The sequence below is a fragment of the Lepidochelys kempii genome, chromosome 4 (assembly GCF_965140265.1).
Source record: "Lepidochelys kempii isolate rLepKem1 chromosome 4, rLepKem1.hap2, whole genome shotgun sequence".
In the NCBI taxonomy this organism is placed as follows: domain Eukaryota; kingdom Metazoa; phylum Chordata; order Testudines; family Cheloniidae; genus Lepidochelys; species Lepidochelys kempii.
The window spans coordinates 91,222,066-91,238,904 of record NC_133259.1 but is presented as its reverse complement, the minus strand read 5'-3'; the positions used below and the strand labels follow the sequence as shown (position 1 = coordinate 91,238,904).

The 16,839-nt window shown below is 41.8% G+C and overlaps 1 protein-coding gene across 2 annotated transcripts in view; it reads left to right on the top strand.

The window, feature by feature from the left end:
- Positions 1 to 16,839, top strand: part of NIPAL1 (NIPA like domain containing 1) — a 45,271-nt gene that overhangs the window by 21,020 nt on the left and 7,412 nt on the right. Inside the window, exons 1-5 of one of the 2 annotated variants that reach the window (XM_073342108.1) lie at positions 2,098 to 2,124; positions 4,626 to 4,892; positions 5,986 to 6,042; positions 7,414 to 7,504; positions 11,091 to 11,251. In XM_073342108.1, the coding sequence (XP_073198209.1) occupies positions 2,115 to 2,124; positions 4,626 to 4,892; positions 5,986 to 6,042; positions 7,414 to 7,504; positions 11,091 to 11,251 (586 nt within the window). In that variant the 5' untranslated portion in view covers positions 2,098 to 2,114. Of the gene's footprint in view, positions 1 to 2,097; positions 2,125 to 4,625; positions 4,893 to 5,985; positions 6,043 to 7,413; positions 7,505 to 11,090; positions 11,252 to 16,839 lie in introns of those variants that run through there. The other variant, XM_073342107.1, reaches the window with a different exon arrangement.

Below are 16,839 nucleotides of genomic sequence, written 5' to 3'. Positions count from 1 at the left end.
ATCTGATATACAAACATCTATTGAATTGATTTTAAAATTTAAATAGTTAAATCCATAGACTTTCAGGTGGGTTGGCTGAAAAGAAAAAAAGTCCTGATCTAGTCCAATTTGATCTTATGGTTCAAAAGGAGGGACATGCTGTTAATGATTCATAGTTTAAGGTCAGCATAGACCATTAGACCATCTCGTCTGGACTATACATCACAGGTTATTAAATTTCACTCAGTCACCTAGAATTGAGGCTGAAGGCTTGTTTGGCTAAAGTATAGCATATATTAGGCTAAAGCATATCTTCCAGAAAGGCATTTAGTCTTGATTAGAAGACATCAAGAGATGCATAATCCACCACTTCCCTTGGTAGTTTTTTCCAATAGTTAATCATCCTCACTGCTAAAAATTTGTGCCAAATTTCTTATTTGAATTTGTCTGGCTTCATCTTACAGCCATTGATTTTTGTTGTGTCTTTCTCTTCTAGATTAAAGTGACCTTTAGTACCCAGTATTTTCTCCCTATGTAGGTACTTATACACTGTAATCAACTAATTTCTCAATCTTCTTTATGGTAAATGGAACAGAATGAGCTCTTTAAGCCTCTCCCAGTAAGGCATTTTCTCTAGCCCTTGAATCATTTGTGTGGTTCTTTTCTACACCATCTCTAATTTTTCAACCTCCTTTTTAAACTGTAGACACCAGGGCCCAGATCCATAGAAGGACTTAAGCATTACTACACTGAGTGTTGCAGCACTTAACTTTTAGACACTTAGAAAATTACAGGAACAACACTGTGATTCACAAAGCCAATCTCCCTATACAGTGAACGGGGAGAGGAAGGCATGTTACACTGCGTCTACTCAATGAATGGCAGGAAATCTCAGAGTCTGAGTCAAGTCAGGCTTGAGCTACCACACTGAAAATAGCTGTGTAAATATTGCAGTTCAGGATCTGAAGCCTAGTCTTCTCCCTAGAAGGGATTTGAACAGGGCTCTGCCATATTTCAGGTGAGCACCCTAACCATTAGACGATGGAATATTCTGATGTGGGTCTCCCTCTGTCTCTCCTATTGAAGTTGTTCTACTATTAAATAACTGAATCATTAAATATTAATTGGGCCAGTGAAAAAGTTAGAATGACACTACAGCCTACTGTTTAGGGCAATAGCCTGAGAGGTAGCAAATCCCTGTTTAGATTCTTTTTCCCCCTCAGGGAGAAGAGGATCTTGAATCAGGAGCTTTCCACATGCTGGGTGGGTACTCTAAGCTAAAGGTTATAAGGGGAAGCCTCCAACTCTCCCCCAACTCCCTGGCTGTTTTGTGGGGCTAGGCAGCCTCTGAAAGTACATGCTAGATTGGGTTCCACATGCAACTTAGGTGGCCAAACGCCTGTCTTCTCCAGTTTGTGGATCACTCTGGGTCTTCTTAGGCAGGAGATGAGTGCCTGAGCACCTAGAGAGAGGCAACAGTGGGAATGCTTAGGTGGGAAATTGGTGCCTAGAATGAGGTTGCAGTGTGCATGCCCAGATGCAAAATCTTAGGCGCTGAGTGAATTTAGGCACCTCCAGGTTTAGGCGGCAGCTGAGCGGGAGCTTTGTGGATCTTAAGTGGGGCTTAAAAATGGGATGTAGGCACCTAAGTACCTTCATGGAGCATACCCTCGAACTGTATGCAGTATTCCAGTACATGACTCTCAGATAAAACCTTCCTGCTCCTGCTCACTATTCCCCTGTTTATATATCCAAGGATCCCATTAGCCTTTTTTGCAATAGCTTTACTCTCTGGGAGCTCTGACCCCTAAATCCTTTTCCGAGTCACTGCTTTCCTGCATGCAATCCCCCCTTCTGTGGGTATGGCCTGCATTCCTTATTCCTAGATGTATAACTTTGCATTTGGATGTATTTAAACACATTTTGTTTGAATAGGCCTTGTCTACCAAATGATCTATGAAGCTCTCTATGACTGCCCTCTCATCATCATTATTTACCACTGTACCAGTCTGTGTTATCTGCAAATTTTTGTCAGCTCTGATTTTATATTTACTTCCAGATCACTGATGAAAATGTTGAATAGTGTTGGACCTAGTATCAATATCTCTGGAACCCCACTAGAAACCTCTTCTGTGATGATTCCCGGTGACAATTTATGTTTTGAGATTTGTTAGTTTTTAATCTATTTAATGTGTGCCTTATTGATATTCTATAGTACTACTTTTTTAATCAGAATGTCATGCAGTCCTAAATCAAACACTGTACACAAGTCTAAGTATATTACATCTACACACTTACTTTTATCAGCCAAACTTGTAATTTCATCAAAGAATGAAATCAGGTTTGTTTGAGAAGATCTGTTTTCCACAAAAGCATGTAGACTGGCATTAATTATGTTCGTCGTTCTTTATCAACTGAATCCTGTATCAACTTTTCCATTATTTTGCCTGGGATTGATGTCATGCTAACCAGTCATTAGTGACCCGTGTCATCCTGCTTGCCCTTTTTGAATATTGGCACATTAGCATTTTACCAGTATTTTGGAATTTTCTTGGTATTCCAAGATTTGTTCAAAATTTGACAACAGTGTGTCAGAGATCTTTTCAGCCAATTCTTTTAGGAGTCTTAGGTGCAAGTTATCCAAGCCTGCTTACTTTTAAAATATTTATCCCTAATCGACGATGATTAACATGCTCCCTAGTTACTAGTGGACTAAAAAGTACTTCCTCATTCTTATGTGATACTTCTTTCCAAATAAAGAATAGAAATATTTATTGAATATTTCTGCCTTTTCTACAGAATTATTAACAATTTTACCATCTCCATCTACTAATGGGCCTATACAATGTTTAGGATTTCTTTTGTTTTTAATATACATAAAAAGCTCATTATTGTTCATAGGCCTGCTGGCCATGGATTTTTTTTCATTTATGTTTTTAGCTTTCCTTATCAATTTTCTGCGCTTCATAAATTCTAATTTATATTGATTGCTACCTATTTCTCTTTTTCGCCACTTGTTATATCTTGCTTCTTTATTTCTAATTGCTGCCTTCACTTTGCCACTGAATCTGGATGGGCTTTTAGCCAAAGTTGTTCTCTCTCTTCGTTATGGAATCGTGGCTTTTTGGCCATCTAATAAACTCTTCTTAAAGAACCCCCAGTTTTTATTCACATTTTTTTGTCTAATTTTTTTCTCACAGTTAGTTTTGCTCATAATTTTCTTCAGCTTTGGGAAAGTATCCAACTGATAAAATGACATAAATGAATACAATAACAACTGGGCTTTCTTTATCTAATTTAAAAGTTGAGAAGCGGGGAATAAATTGATTAATTTCATCAAATCATAGTAAATTCTAGGTCTCTTACAAATTAAGCAAAAAGTATTTCATTATAAACAGTCTAGCATATGGGTGGCCAACCTGAGCCTGAGAAGGAGCCAGAATTTACCAATGTACGTTGCCAAAGAGCCACAATAATATGTCAGCTCCACGCCCCTGCTCCCAGCGCCTCCCACCAACTGGCAGACCTGCCAATCAGCGCCTCCCGCTCCCTGCCCACCTCCCGATCAGCTGTTTTGTGGCATGCAGGAGGCTCAGGGAAGGGGAAGGAGTGAGGGCACAGCAGGCTCGGGGTGGAGAAGGGGCAGGGCCTCTGGCAGAGCCAGAGGTTGAGCAGTGAGCCCCTCCCACCCCCGGCACACTGGAAAGTTGGTGCCTGTAGCTCCAGCCCCGGAGTCGCTGTCTATACAAGGAGCTGCATATTAACTTCTGAAGAGCCGCATGTGGCTCCGGAGCCACAGGTTGGCCACCCCTGGACTAGGATTAATTTAAAGAGAAATGAATTAGCTAGATGAGAGCTACTACGCATTAGAATTTTATAATAGGATGAACAAAAGTAATTTTCCATTATTTTGTATGAAAAATAAGGATCCATCAGCATAAAAATGTCTCTGTTCTTTCAAAAAGGGATCTGCTAACAATAAACTCTCCTAGTTTAACATCTGCTGGATGTTAAAACCCATCCCAAAATAAACTGGAGTTAAATTACCAGGAAACAAAATAGAAAAACAGGGCTACCACCTGTCCTGTAGGGTATGTTTACATGGCTGTTAGACACCCGCGGCTGGCCCCTGCCCAGCTGACTCCTGCTCACAGCACTAGGGCTAAGAGGCTGTTTAATTGAAATGTAGACTGTCAGGCTCGGACTGCAGCCCTCGCTCTGGTATCCTCCCACCTGGCTGCATCCCAAGCCTGAATGTCTACAGCACAGTTTCACAGCCCTTTAGCCCGAATCAGCTGGCACAGGCCAGGTGCATGTTTTTAATTGAAGTATAGACATACCTGTAGTAGCTACCTGTGGAGTCCTCCTTGCTGGAGAATGTGATTGGCCAGCAGCCTCCAGCCCCCACTAATTCTTTTCCTAAGGGTGGGGTAAGTCAAGCTACAATTAAACTTTTGTTTGTTAGTGGCCTGTTAGTGCGCATTCACCAGGTCACAATTTATTAAAATTACTTTTATATATAAATACCAGTATGAGGACTAGATGGTTTTCTAAATGCTGTGTATTATGCTTTCTACATTTGTTTTTGTCGTGCATCTTACAGAGGAAAAGTATCTTTCTCTCCCCCCCTCCCCCCTGTTCCCCAGGTGCTGTTCTTTCTTTGGTTTGTCGTGACTCTTACGAAGCATGGTGCCAGATCATCAATGTGTCAGAAACACAGGCCCCTTTCTTTACCTATCCAGACAATCATTCCAATGAAACAAACCTGAGTGTTTCCACATCTGCGGGAAGCAAATATAGGCTCTATGTGGGTGTGGCCCTGGCCATAGGTTCTAGTATTTTTGTCGGCTCCAGTTTTATACTGAAAAAGAAGGGCCTTCTGCAACTGGCTGACAAGGGAGTCACCAGAGCTGGTAAGAAATATTTACTTGCTTATCTTTGACAGAAAGAATGTCTGTCTATTTTTTTATCATAAGTCAGCAAGTTCAAGGTTCAAGCCAACTGATGTTTTCTGTAGTTGACTACAGGTAATATTGGATTTAAGGACCTTTAGGGGGATGCAGATGGGAGTGGGTTTTATATGTATCCAAGGTCTTTCTAATGCACCCACCACAATAATACCTAGGAGCTAGATAAAAAGTTCTTCCTCTGCCCCACTACCCGAAGATAACTAAGCTCTGTTTTTGTAAATTAAAAGCTATCAGGAAAAGTCACTGCAAAACAGAGTATTAATAAAAACTTACTAGCTAACTTGCTGGCAGTATTTTTAACAACTGTGTAGTACAGGAATTATCTCTGCAGTAAGAGTGAATTGGCCCATCAAAGTCAATAGGAATAGAATTAGACTAGTTTGGAGTGCTTTTGAAAATCCCAGTAGGATGCTGGTATTAGAATTATCACTTAAATCCTTTTTTGAAGGTTTTGAGTTTGTTTTGCTTCGCTATTTTTCTTTTGTTTGCAATGTTTCCTGCAAAATATAATACCCTACCATTCTGGATGCTCTCAGTATTTGAGGAAAAATGGATCTCTCAACATATAACTTGTTTGTATTTTGGATGAGAAAGCTTTGGATAACTAGCAGCTTTATTTTTATGTAGAAAAACAAGTTTTACGGACCTGTAAGCGTGTTCCAGATGTGTCTTGGTATAGATAGCTATGTAGGCTCTGATGTAGCAAATAACTTAAACATATGCTTTACTTTAAGCACATGAGTAATCCTAATTAATGAAGTCTTATTATCCCTTCTTGTGTCTACTGAAAGTTCAAGATACAGGACTTGAAATAATAGAATTTAATATTAAACAATTATATTTTTAAGAATAACTCAAAATTAGGTGTAGCTGACTCTCTCCATATCCCATAGAGACTAAGCATTGCACATTCAAGTTTAACTACTTCAATTTGAATAAGTTTTATAATCTGTAGAATTTGAAATATTAATGACAAATCAGAATTTTGAAGCATCATTTTAACTTTTTTTTCTAATATTAAAAATTATCTTTTCAGGACAGGGTGGATATTCTTACTTGAAGGAATGGCTCTGGTGGGCAGGATTACTTTCAAGTGAGTCACAGTAAAAATGTTTCTACCTTTCTTTGTTAAAGTACATCTAAAACAGAGCAATGTGTGTAACTTTAAAAGGGGTGTGTGGCAGGGAGAACTAGGTTTGGAGGCACCTGCTGAAGGCTTCATGGCCCTACATCACTCTGGTCCAGAACAGAGCAGTGAGAAGTTCTCCAGGCAGCCTAGAGTGGCTGCAGAAGAGTGGCCAATCAGAGGGGCTGCTGGAGCAACCAATAAGGGGCCAGAAGGGCCCTATATAAGACAAGCAGCAGAGCAGAGAAGTTCAGTTGCTGGGTTGAGCTTGAGGAGTGAAGACTGGGTGGCTGAAAGAACAGTAGTACTGTGGAGAGCTCACAGCAGACAGGACTGAAGCCCAGGGAAGGTTTTTGAAGACTATGTGCCTGGCTTGCGGGAAGAGCAGCAGGACCAGTGGAAGGTCAGTGAAATGCAGGGGAACTGAGCACAGAACCCGGCTAGGCCAATGAGGGTACCGAGATGGGCTCTGCTGGTTTGGCTGAAGACTGAGCCTAGGGAGGCCTGCTGAAACACCACCAGCTGTGGGTACTGAGATGGGCCCCAGCTGGGTGGTTGAAGAAGGCAGTGCCTCTGGGAAGAAGCTTAAGAGCTGCAGTCCCATACCAGGGCTGTGATAAGAACTTGGGACTGTGTATCCCAAAAGGGGGGGACAGTGTGTGCAGCTTGGCTGGAGGGCTGAGCTGTTGAAGACCAGCCGAGAGAATCAGCAGCTGCTGGGGTGCTTGAGAGAGGCAGGCCCCACCCTTACGTAAGACCAAAAGAAAAAGCAAGCTCATATATAACAGAGAGAAAGGGGGCCATCCACAAGAGAAGGATGCCCTCCATAAAAAGGGCAGTGATTGCAAGTATATTGGCCAGAGAAAAGGGGCCCCCATGAGAGGCGGGTGCTGACCCCGTTACAGGATGTTAAAAATCTTAATAAAAAGACTTCAAGGGAAAAAAGACTTGTTTGATTTTTTGTTCTCTTCCCTCCTGCCCCCAATCCTGTTAAACAAACCTAGGAATACAAACTGGAGTTGTGTGGAAAGAGGAAAATAGTAGTACATGAAAAGCTGTCCTCACTGCTACCATTACTGTTACATTTTAATATACCAATACAGTAATTTGAAAACTGTTCCTGTGTGTGTATTAACTCTGTAATATCTTTATTTTGGTTACATCCAGCAGTAATTGGTAGATATGTATAATTTTGAATATGTTTGGACATTAGTGTGGATAATAAGAAATATTATTTTACTACCTACCTTTCTTGTCAAACATCTTATCTTCTGTCTAGCGCCCATCATCTTAACACTTCTAGCAGTTTTTTCTGTACTAATATTGTTTCTCTTCTAGTGGGAGTAGGGGAGGCTGCCAACTTTGCTGCCTATGCCTTTGCACCTGCAACCTTGGTTACCCCATTGGGTGCACTGAGTGTTCTTATAAGGTTAGTATGAGTCAAAAGCAGCCACTGAGAAGTGAGCCTTTTACTATATAAGAAAATACTGTATTTTTATTGCACAGGGAGGATTTTAAAAGAAAACTCTGTATGGCAAATCCAGATAAAAATTTGGCTCCTAAATTACAAGGCCAGAAGGGACCACTGGGATCATCTAGTCCAGTGGTTCTCAAACTTTTTTTTTTTTTGCAGACCACTTGAAAATTGCGGACCACTTGGCGGACCACTTAATCTTTCCAAATGTTGTTTGTACCATTAGCTAACTATTGTAAAGTGCTTTGGATAAAAGTGGTATATTAAAAAAACTTAATAATCGTTTTTTATTCTACAAATAAAAGCACACAACTCCTATTTTAATATCAGTAGTCTTACCTTTCTAATGCGATGGTTGTGCTCTCTCTCCCCTGCTGTGGGAGCTCCAGAGCTGGGGCTGGGAAGGAGGGGGATCTCTCCCTCTCTCCCCTGCCACAGCAGCCACAGAGCTGGGAAGGAAGGCTGTCTCTCCCTGGCAGTTGCAGCCCTGGAGCTGGGGAAAGTTTGCCTCTTTCTTGCTGACTGCCACAGTCCTACATATCCGAAATTCCCCCCACCCCCTCTTCTCACCTCACTGCCCCTTCCCACCTACCCTCTCTTCCCACCAAGGCCACCATCTCACCTTATATGTGCGTCTTTTCCAGGGTCCAGGCACCTAATTAGTGCGGCTGCACAGGCGTGGCTCCACTAATTAGGTGGGTGACCCTTCATTCTCTTGTGTGCGGCTGCCCAGGTGCGCACCTTAGAGGGAACTATCCGCGGACCACCTGAATGGAGCTCGCGGACCACAGTTTGAGAACCTCTGATCTAGTCCGACTTCCTCAATAACACAGGCCATAGAACTTCTCCCATATAATTCCTAGAGTATACATTTTAGAAAAAGAAGCTGAGAATTGGCGAGAGGGGATGGATCACTTGATGATTACCTGTTCTGTTCATTCCCTCTGGATTGGCATTGGCCATGGTTGGAAGACAGGATCCTGGGCTAGATGGACCTTTGGTCTAACCCAGTATCGCCATTCTTATGAGCATCTCCCTTACAAAAGGAGACTTAATGAGCTTCGCTTGTTTAGCCTAACAAAACAAAAGCTGAGTGGAGATATGGTTGCTCTTTATAAATATATCAGGAGCATAAAAACCAGGGAGGGAGAGGAGCTATTTCAGTTAAGGGTCAAGGCTGGCACAAGAAGAAATGGATATAAGCTGGCCGTCAACAAGTTTAGGTTTGAAATTAGATGAAGGTTACCATGAGAGGAATGAAATTCTGAAACAGCCTTCCAAGGGCAGTAGTGGGGGCAAAAAAACCTAACATGTTTCCAGACTGAGCTTGATAAGTTTATGGAGGGGGTGGTATGAGGAGGTTGCCTACAATGTCATATGGCCCATCTGGGAGGACTATCTACAGTGGCCAGAGATGGGATACTAGATGGGGAGGGCTCTGAGTTACTACAGAGAATTCTTTCCTGTGTGTCTGGCTGATGGGTCTCACCACATGGTCACGATCACCATATCTGGGGTTGGGAAGGAATTTTTCCCACAAGTCAGATTGACAGAGATCATAGGGATTTTTTGCCTTCCTCTGCACCGGGGGGCACAGGTCATTTGCTGGTTTGAACTAGAATAAATGGTGGATTCTCTGTATTTTAAGTCCTAAATCAAGATTTGAGGACTTCAGTAACTCAGCGAGTGGTTATGGGCTTATTACAGGAGTGGGTAGGTGAAGTTCTGTGGCCTGCGCTGTGCAAGACGTCAGACTAGATTATTATGATGGTCCCTTTTGGTCTCAAAGTCTGAGATTTGATTACAGGGAGAAAATATTGGGTACTAAAGGCTCTTTAATCAAGCAAAGAAAGGCATAACAAAAACCAGTGGCTCAAAGTTAAAGCCAAACAAATTCAGATTAAATATAAGTCAAAAATTATCAATGAGGGTGATTAATCATTGGAAGAAGGTAGCTACCAAGGGTAGTAGTGGAGATGATGTCTTGTAGTGGAACATGTCTTGATGTTTTCATATCCTGACTGGATGCTTTTCTGAAAGGTATGCTTTATTCAAAGCCAAGTTACTTTAATCAGGGTAAGAATAAATGGGTGAAATGTAATGGCCTGTGATATATTGGAGATCAGACTAGATGATCAAATTGTTCTCTGTGGCCCTAAAATCTAGCAATTATTATATCCATTTTCTTAGCTTCCAGTTTCTATATAGCCATACGCTTCTCAATTTGCTTGTTTGCATTAGTGTGTACTTAAAATAAGCTGTTGTGTTCACCTAATATATGTTTTGCAATTGTCTAATATTATATCACTTCATCTAGTCATGATGTTTCAAAGTTGTACGGTATAACTAATTAATACATTGTAGTCTGCAACCGTACCATTTTGGTCCATGATCCTGTTGGATCTGACAAGCTTAGAAGCATCAGGCTGTCAGTACTTGGATGGGAGACTCCAGAGAATATTTAAGTGATACAAGAAGTGATTAAGTAGGTGATGATTTTCCTTCCAAATCAGTACTATACTAGTTCCTCAGCATTGTGTGGGAAGATGCTCTGGTATGGATCCTGGTCACTTGTAATCACACAAATGTTAAATGATCTCATGGCACTTTATGTAGGAGTAGAGATGCTTGCCTCTCTGACCTGGCCAGATTCCAATTCAGTTAATTACATTCCATTTACCTAAAATGTCTCTTTGCCATTTCAACTGAATCATATCACTTTCTGTCCAAATTTATTGTAAATGTTACTGTGCGTGCACAGTTTCAGAAGTAGATGAAATAATTTCTAGATGTATCTATGTTTGAATATTGCAGTCCATCACAGTGTTATCTGAGTAGATATAAATCCCTAATCTCATGAGAGAGTTGAGATGCTTATCAGTTTGTAAGCACTGGTATTTTGTATGTGTGATGTGTTAGATGCTAAAGTAGTATAATGATATTGTGCTGAAACAAAGGTAAATTTAAAAAAGCTGGCAAATGCCTGGTTCAGGCACCAGTCTTGCTCGGATCCCATGTGAAAATGACCTAGTTCTAATCCCAAATGGTTGCAGTCCAACAGGACTACATCCTGACTTCTACTCTACAATCCTATGTTTTCCTTGCCACACTAGCTCCAGAAAAGCCAGTCTCCAGCTTTCTAAACCTGGGGGCCATGGATTCTTTAAGTCTTTTGTTCTGTGGCTTGTGTGTCAGTAGGGCTTGCCTCTGTATTCATTCATAGGTATCCAAAAGGAAAAATGACTGGAAAAACTGGAGCTCTGTCTGACCTTGTAAAGTTATGGGGAAGGATGTGGGGGGAAGAGTCAAGGCCTGTTGGAAAGCCCCATAGAAAATGGGGCAAAATTTATCTGACCTTTATAGAATTTTTAAAAGCTTTGGAAAAAGGTTGATTTGGCTGGTTTTTATTTACTCTCAGCTGGTTTCCTTATCCCCAAATCCAAACTTTTTTTTAATTAGTATCACTATACATAAAAGCATTATGACTATATTATAAAGAGGTTCAGCTGCACAAATCAATTACCTTTTTTTAAATCCACAGTGCAATATTGTCTTCCTATTTTTTAAATGAAAAGCTCAATGTTCATGGGAAATTAGGCTGCATATTGAGCGTTTTGGGGTCAACGGTGATGGTTATTCATGCCCCTGAAGAAGAGGAGGTCACTTCTTTAGATGAAATGGAAATAAAACTGAAAGATCCAGGTCTGTAACTTAAATCATCTGTATTTAATGAAAAAATGCCTTTCAATGTCTCTTATTTTTATAGATATGTCAGCTTGCACTAGACCTGTCCATAAGTGAATAATTGGAGGGATTTCCTGTGTTATATGTTACCATCACCCCATTCACTTTCACCTGAAGATGAAATGGAATTTGTTATCACTTTGGTGCTTTACTATACTATAGCATACCTTGAAAGCAAAAATCAGGCTGTGAATGTAAGCAAGCAAGACTGACTTGAAGCATCTTTACACTAGTAGTTAAAAAATAAACAAAGAAAAATCAGCATTTACAAGAAAGCATGGCTAACTAAAAATGCTGTGTCTGTTATCACATGAAGACCACGATAATACAGGCAGTCCTTGACTTTACGAGGTTCGACTTACGAACGGCACTTACGACATTTCTGAATTGACACCCTAATTTAATTTTATGATGCTCGGTCTCGGAATGGAGTGGATTGCGGTTCCAAGTTATGACGTTTCAACTTATGATGTAATTTTCAGGAACCGATTGTGTTGTAAGTCCGAGGACTGCCTGTCGTTTGTATGCTGTAGTTAATTTCTTATTCTTGCCTCGTGCTCCTGGTTTCCAATCTGCAGATCTTGGAGAATATGCGGGAGGCACAGGGCCATTTGTGATGAGACTTTGTGAGCCAGTTATGACAGCAGCCAGAGTTCTATTCTGTTAGTGCTATGCTGGCAGCAGGGGAGTTATTACTATCCTTGCATTACCTATTTAAACAGAATAGCTAATATTCATATATGCTTTCTTAAAGATTGGGAGAGTGGGAAAGACTTTAAGGGTCTAGTGGTCAGTCTCCAGAGGCTCTTCACTCTCTCTGTTCCTTTCACTAGCCTCCTTGCACCCAGGCCCAGGCAGCTGAGTCATTTTGGGGAGGTGGAGATGGGGAGGAATACTTGTCTTTCCTTTTCCTGTCTACCCCTCTCTGGTGAGAGACCATGAGAGAGAGAGAATCTAGGGAAGGGAGTGTTGTATTGGCATCTGTCCTGTCAACCAGTAATGCAGGATTTGAGAGTGGTGCTGGCTGTTCCTGCTTCCTCGCTCCTACCATTAGCAGTGGGTGGTCCTTGTACTGCTTCAGCATGCCCCATAACTGCTGAGCAGCTTCTTTATTTAACAGCTAAGTTGCCTCCTTTGCATTCCCTAATGTTGTTCCACTGAGAAGTCCCTAGGGGACTGCCTCCCAGATGTCAGAGCAGGGGTGGGTCTTATTCCTGTGCAGAGGGCTGGATGCTCCTGGTAGCCCCATATCCCACCCATCCTATACCTCCTCAAATTATTATTATTTTTTTTACATAAACACAACAGAGTGCAGATCTACTCTGAAAATGAATTAAGCAAAATTCACTCATATCTGCTCACTTGAGTAATAGAAATAAATATTTAGCCCCAGATTTTAAAAATGGATGCCAAAAGCTAGGCACCTGGGTTGATTTTCAAAAGAATGAAGTGCCCAGCAGTTTCCATTGATTTCAGTGGAGTAGTTGAGGGCTAAGCACATCTGAAAATGAAGCTGAGATAAGGAAAACTTTTGATTTTTTTTCTAGTAAATTGAAAATAAAATGGTATGGAAACCTATTGAGAGGCAATAATCCTGGAACCCCACAACTCCATATTTCCAGAGTCACTGTTCAGAACAGACATGCACATTAAGTGGTCTGTGTTTCTCTCTGTCCGTTTGTAACTCCACATTAGTAAGATTTCAGGAGCAACTTTTCAATTTATCTAGGGTATTTCTTTAAAAAAAAACAAAACTTAAAGTTCTCATAAGCCAGATTCTTTACGCACAGAGCATCCAGAGGTAGCTGGTACCCCCAGTGCAAGGGAACTGTCTGCCAGGGAAAGCTGGCAGAGGTGTCTCCACCACCTCCTGCATCAGGTATCCCACCTCCTGTTAGCATAAGGCCCATTTTTAAAACTGGTTAGGTTGTTTTGCCACCACTAATGCTAATGAAAGGCTGCTCCAGAGTGTCTCTCCTCTGATGGCTAGAAACCGTCTTCTAATTTCCTCCCTAGTATTTGCCCCTATGATCTCTATAAATACATCAATTATATCATGAATCTTGCCCATATGCTCAGGGTTTAGCTGATCGCCATATTTGGGGTCGGGAAGGAATTTTCCTCCAGGGCAGATTGGAAGAGGCCCTGGAGGTTTTTCACCTTCCTCTGTAGCATGGGGCACAGGTTACTTGCTGGAGGGTTCTCTGCTCCTTGAAGTCTTTAAACCACAATTTGAGGACTTCAATAGCACAGACATAGGTGAGAGGTTTTTTGCAGGAGTGGTGGGTGAAATTCTGTGGCCTGCGTTGTGCAGGAGGTCAGACTAGATGATCATAATGGTCCCTTCTGACCTAAATATCTATGAATCCTTCAGCCTTAATTTTGCTGGAAGCCAAGTTCACTTAGTCTTCCTCCTCCCATAAGATTGACTTTCCATTCTCTTGATCATTGTAGTAGCCCTTCTTGGCACCTGTTCTAGTTTTGAATTCATCTTTCCAAACATGGATGATCAGAATTGTACACAGTATTTGAGATGAAGTCTTATCAGTGCTTTGTACAATGTCATTACAATTCCCTGTCTCTATTGGAAATACCTTGACTGACACATCTTAGATCCCATTTGCCTTTTTCACAGCCATATCACATTGATTGAGTAGTACACCCAAGTCTCTGTCCTCTTCTGTCATTTCCAGTTGATTAGCCCCTAATTGTGACAGTTCTGGGGATGCCCAGGACTAAGTCACCTTGTTAGTGCCCTCCCCCCCCCCCCCCCCGCAGTGAGAGAGAGACTTACTGGTGCTTAACTGGATGTCATCTCCATGACCCTGCCAGCTTATTAGCCACCCAAACAGTCTTCTCAGGCAATGTCAGCCCTTGCTTTTCCTTGCAGAACCCAGTATCCAAGCCGCTTTGAAGCATTCCCTTGCAGTATTTAGCCCCTCATCCACTGAACACTCACAGAATTTCCAGGTCAGCTGTCCCCAAAAGGAGAGTATTCACAACAGCTTGGATGATTCAGTTTAGGATCAGCTTTCTCATATAACACCACAGCACTGAGTTATATTTATAGTGAAAACAATCATAAGTTTATCATCAAAGACGGAGATTTAAGAGAGTATAGATAATGAAAAGTGAAAGGCTACATGTAAAACAAAATCATGACTCACTTTCTAGAGATTAAACTTAAATTCTATTTCAGGAAGTTTCTCACCCCAAATGTCTCTTGCATGTCTCTTCAGCCAAGCCTGGTTGAGATCCCATTTTCATGAATGTACACAACATCTGTTTAATTCCTTAGGTGCAGGCTAAAAGGGTGTCTTTTTGCCTTCCCCTTATATTTCCCAGAGTTAATTGTCTGTCCCCACAGACAAGGCAACCCTCTTTGGTTCAAGGTCTGTCTCCCTGTTGACTTTGTATGTAAATAAGTTGTGTTCTGTTGGCTTACAATACTTAATTTACATTTCAACAGAGATACACATCTTACCCCATCTGCAAGAAACCTGTTTTTCTCTTTGATTGGTGACAAACTTGAAAACATATTTGCAGTACGTATGCACGGCTCCCTAAATATCACCCATACATACGTCGCATGACAATCATGAGACTCAGCATGATATAAGTTGTTTGGGTTTTTTTAGAGACCTCCCATGACCTTATTCATGGATAAATACAATTAAAGCTGTGTGCTAGGTGTTGTGAGTTTGTCAGGCATGTTAGGGGTTTCAGTTACACAACAGTAAACCCTTTGCTAGTTGGCATTGAGGAGTTCTTCGGGTCATGGTAGCTTATAGCAGAAACTTCTGTTCAAGTAGCGTCCCTATGTGTGTTCCACTTCAGGTACACATGCACCCTGCTCATCTTTAATTGGAGATTTTCATTAGCAGTGTCTGTTTGGCTTGTGCATATGCTGCTGATATCTTTGTGCCCACACCAAGGCTATATCAGGCTGAAAAGGTGAACCGCCCTCCGTTTCTTCTCAACTCCCTTGGCCTGAAACGGATGTTCATGTGTCCACATTGTGCATGCCCTGGCTGCTTGCTGACTTTGGCCTAACTTATTTTAGTTTAGATAGCTTGTTTGTTTTATTTCCTGTGGGGAAATCCTCCCTTCACCCTGGTTTGGAACCAGGTTAGGAGAACCCAACTGTACACCAATCTCTGAGCATATCTAGTGCCCCTTCAACTTCAGCACAGCACTCTCCTTAAAAGAGAAAAGCCTCAGACCTTTTCTCAAGATCCCAAGAAGAGGTGCTCTAATTTGCCTCTTAAGGAATGCACTTCAAAAAGACCTCGCTCTCCAAGTTTGTCAACAGCCTCAGAGACTTCGACCTCAAGGCTTGGTACCGTAAAGGTGAAGGGCTCCTCCAGTACTGGCAAGGTGGGAAAATCCCATAGATCTTCTAAGAGAAATCATGGCTCTGAGAAGGCTCCAGTACATTCAGATGGTCAGAGCAAACACAGAAGACTGGTACTGTCAGGCTCAACCCCTCTTCTGGTATCCCTGTTGGGCTGTTTGGTCATGTAAGGCTAAACCTCCAGCTATATCAGCAGCATCTGTGAAGCACTCAAAACCATCCTGCAGGGACACGGATATTGGTCTGCCAATATCTCAACCTCACTCAGTGCCGCAACTCTGCTTGGTACCACAAGACCTTAGGTACCTGAAAAACTTATTGGTGACTGCTGAACCAGATGGACCATTGCTTGCAAATACCAAATGTGTCTCAATACTGAGAACCACTCAGTCTCCAAACTCTTATGCATCCTTGGTATCATCTAATTCACCTCCCTTTTTGGTTGGAGCGCCCCTCTTAGAGAAAGAAGAGGAGGATGATGATGGAGACCTACCTTCAGTATCTTCAGTCTCTGTCCAGGGTTTTCCCACATACACATATAGGAATCCCACTTCTCAAAGCCAGGGAGGATGTCCAGGGAACTTGTCACTCTTGGTGGGATGCCACCTTCTCCCCCTATGGCCCTCAATGGCCATACTGGGATCCCTGGGCAGCTTATCACCAACAGTTCTCCAGGCCCCCAACCCTCTCCCATCAGGGTGATAAGGAGACTCAAGCTTCTCCTTTCCAGCTACAGGAGGAAACATTTTGATGATCAGGAGGCTAGGGCAGACAGAGAAGCTACTCCTCAGACTACTATCTCCTCCTCATCACCAAATGAGGCAGTAATGCCTTCTCCATCTATAGCTGACGATTTTCAGCAGGTTCAAGTCTTCATTAGACAGGTGGCCAACTTCTTACAGATACCTCTTGACAAAGTCAAAGAATCTCAGCACAAACTTGGATATTCTTCACTCCTGAGATATCATCTAGAGTAGCCCTTCCTGACAACGAGGCTCTTATGGAATCTGCAAAAACCATTTGGCAAACCTCAGGCACAATAACACCTATATGTAATAGTTAAAAAGTATTATGTTCCCACCGAAGACTCAGAGTTCCTATTTTCTCATCCTCCACCCAAATGTGTCTGGTAGTGGATGTAGTGAATGAATGGGGCAAACAACATTGATATAAATCCACCCCATACAACAGT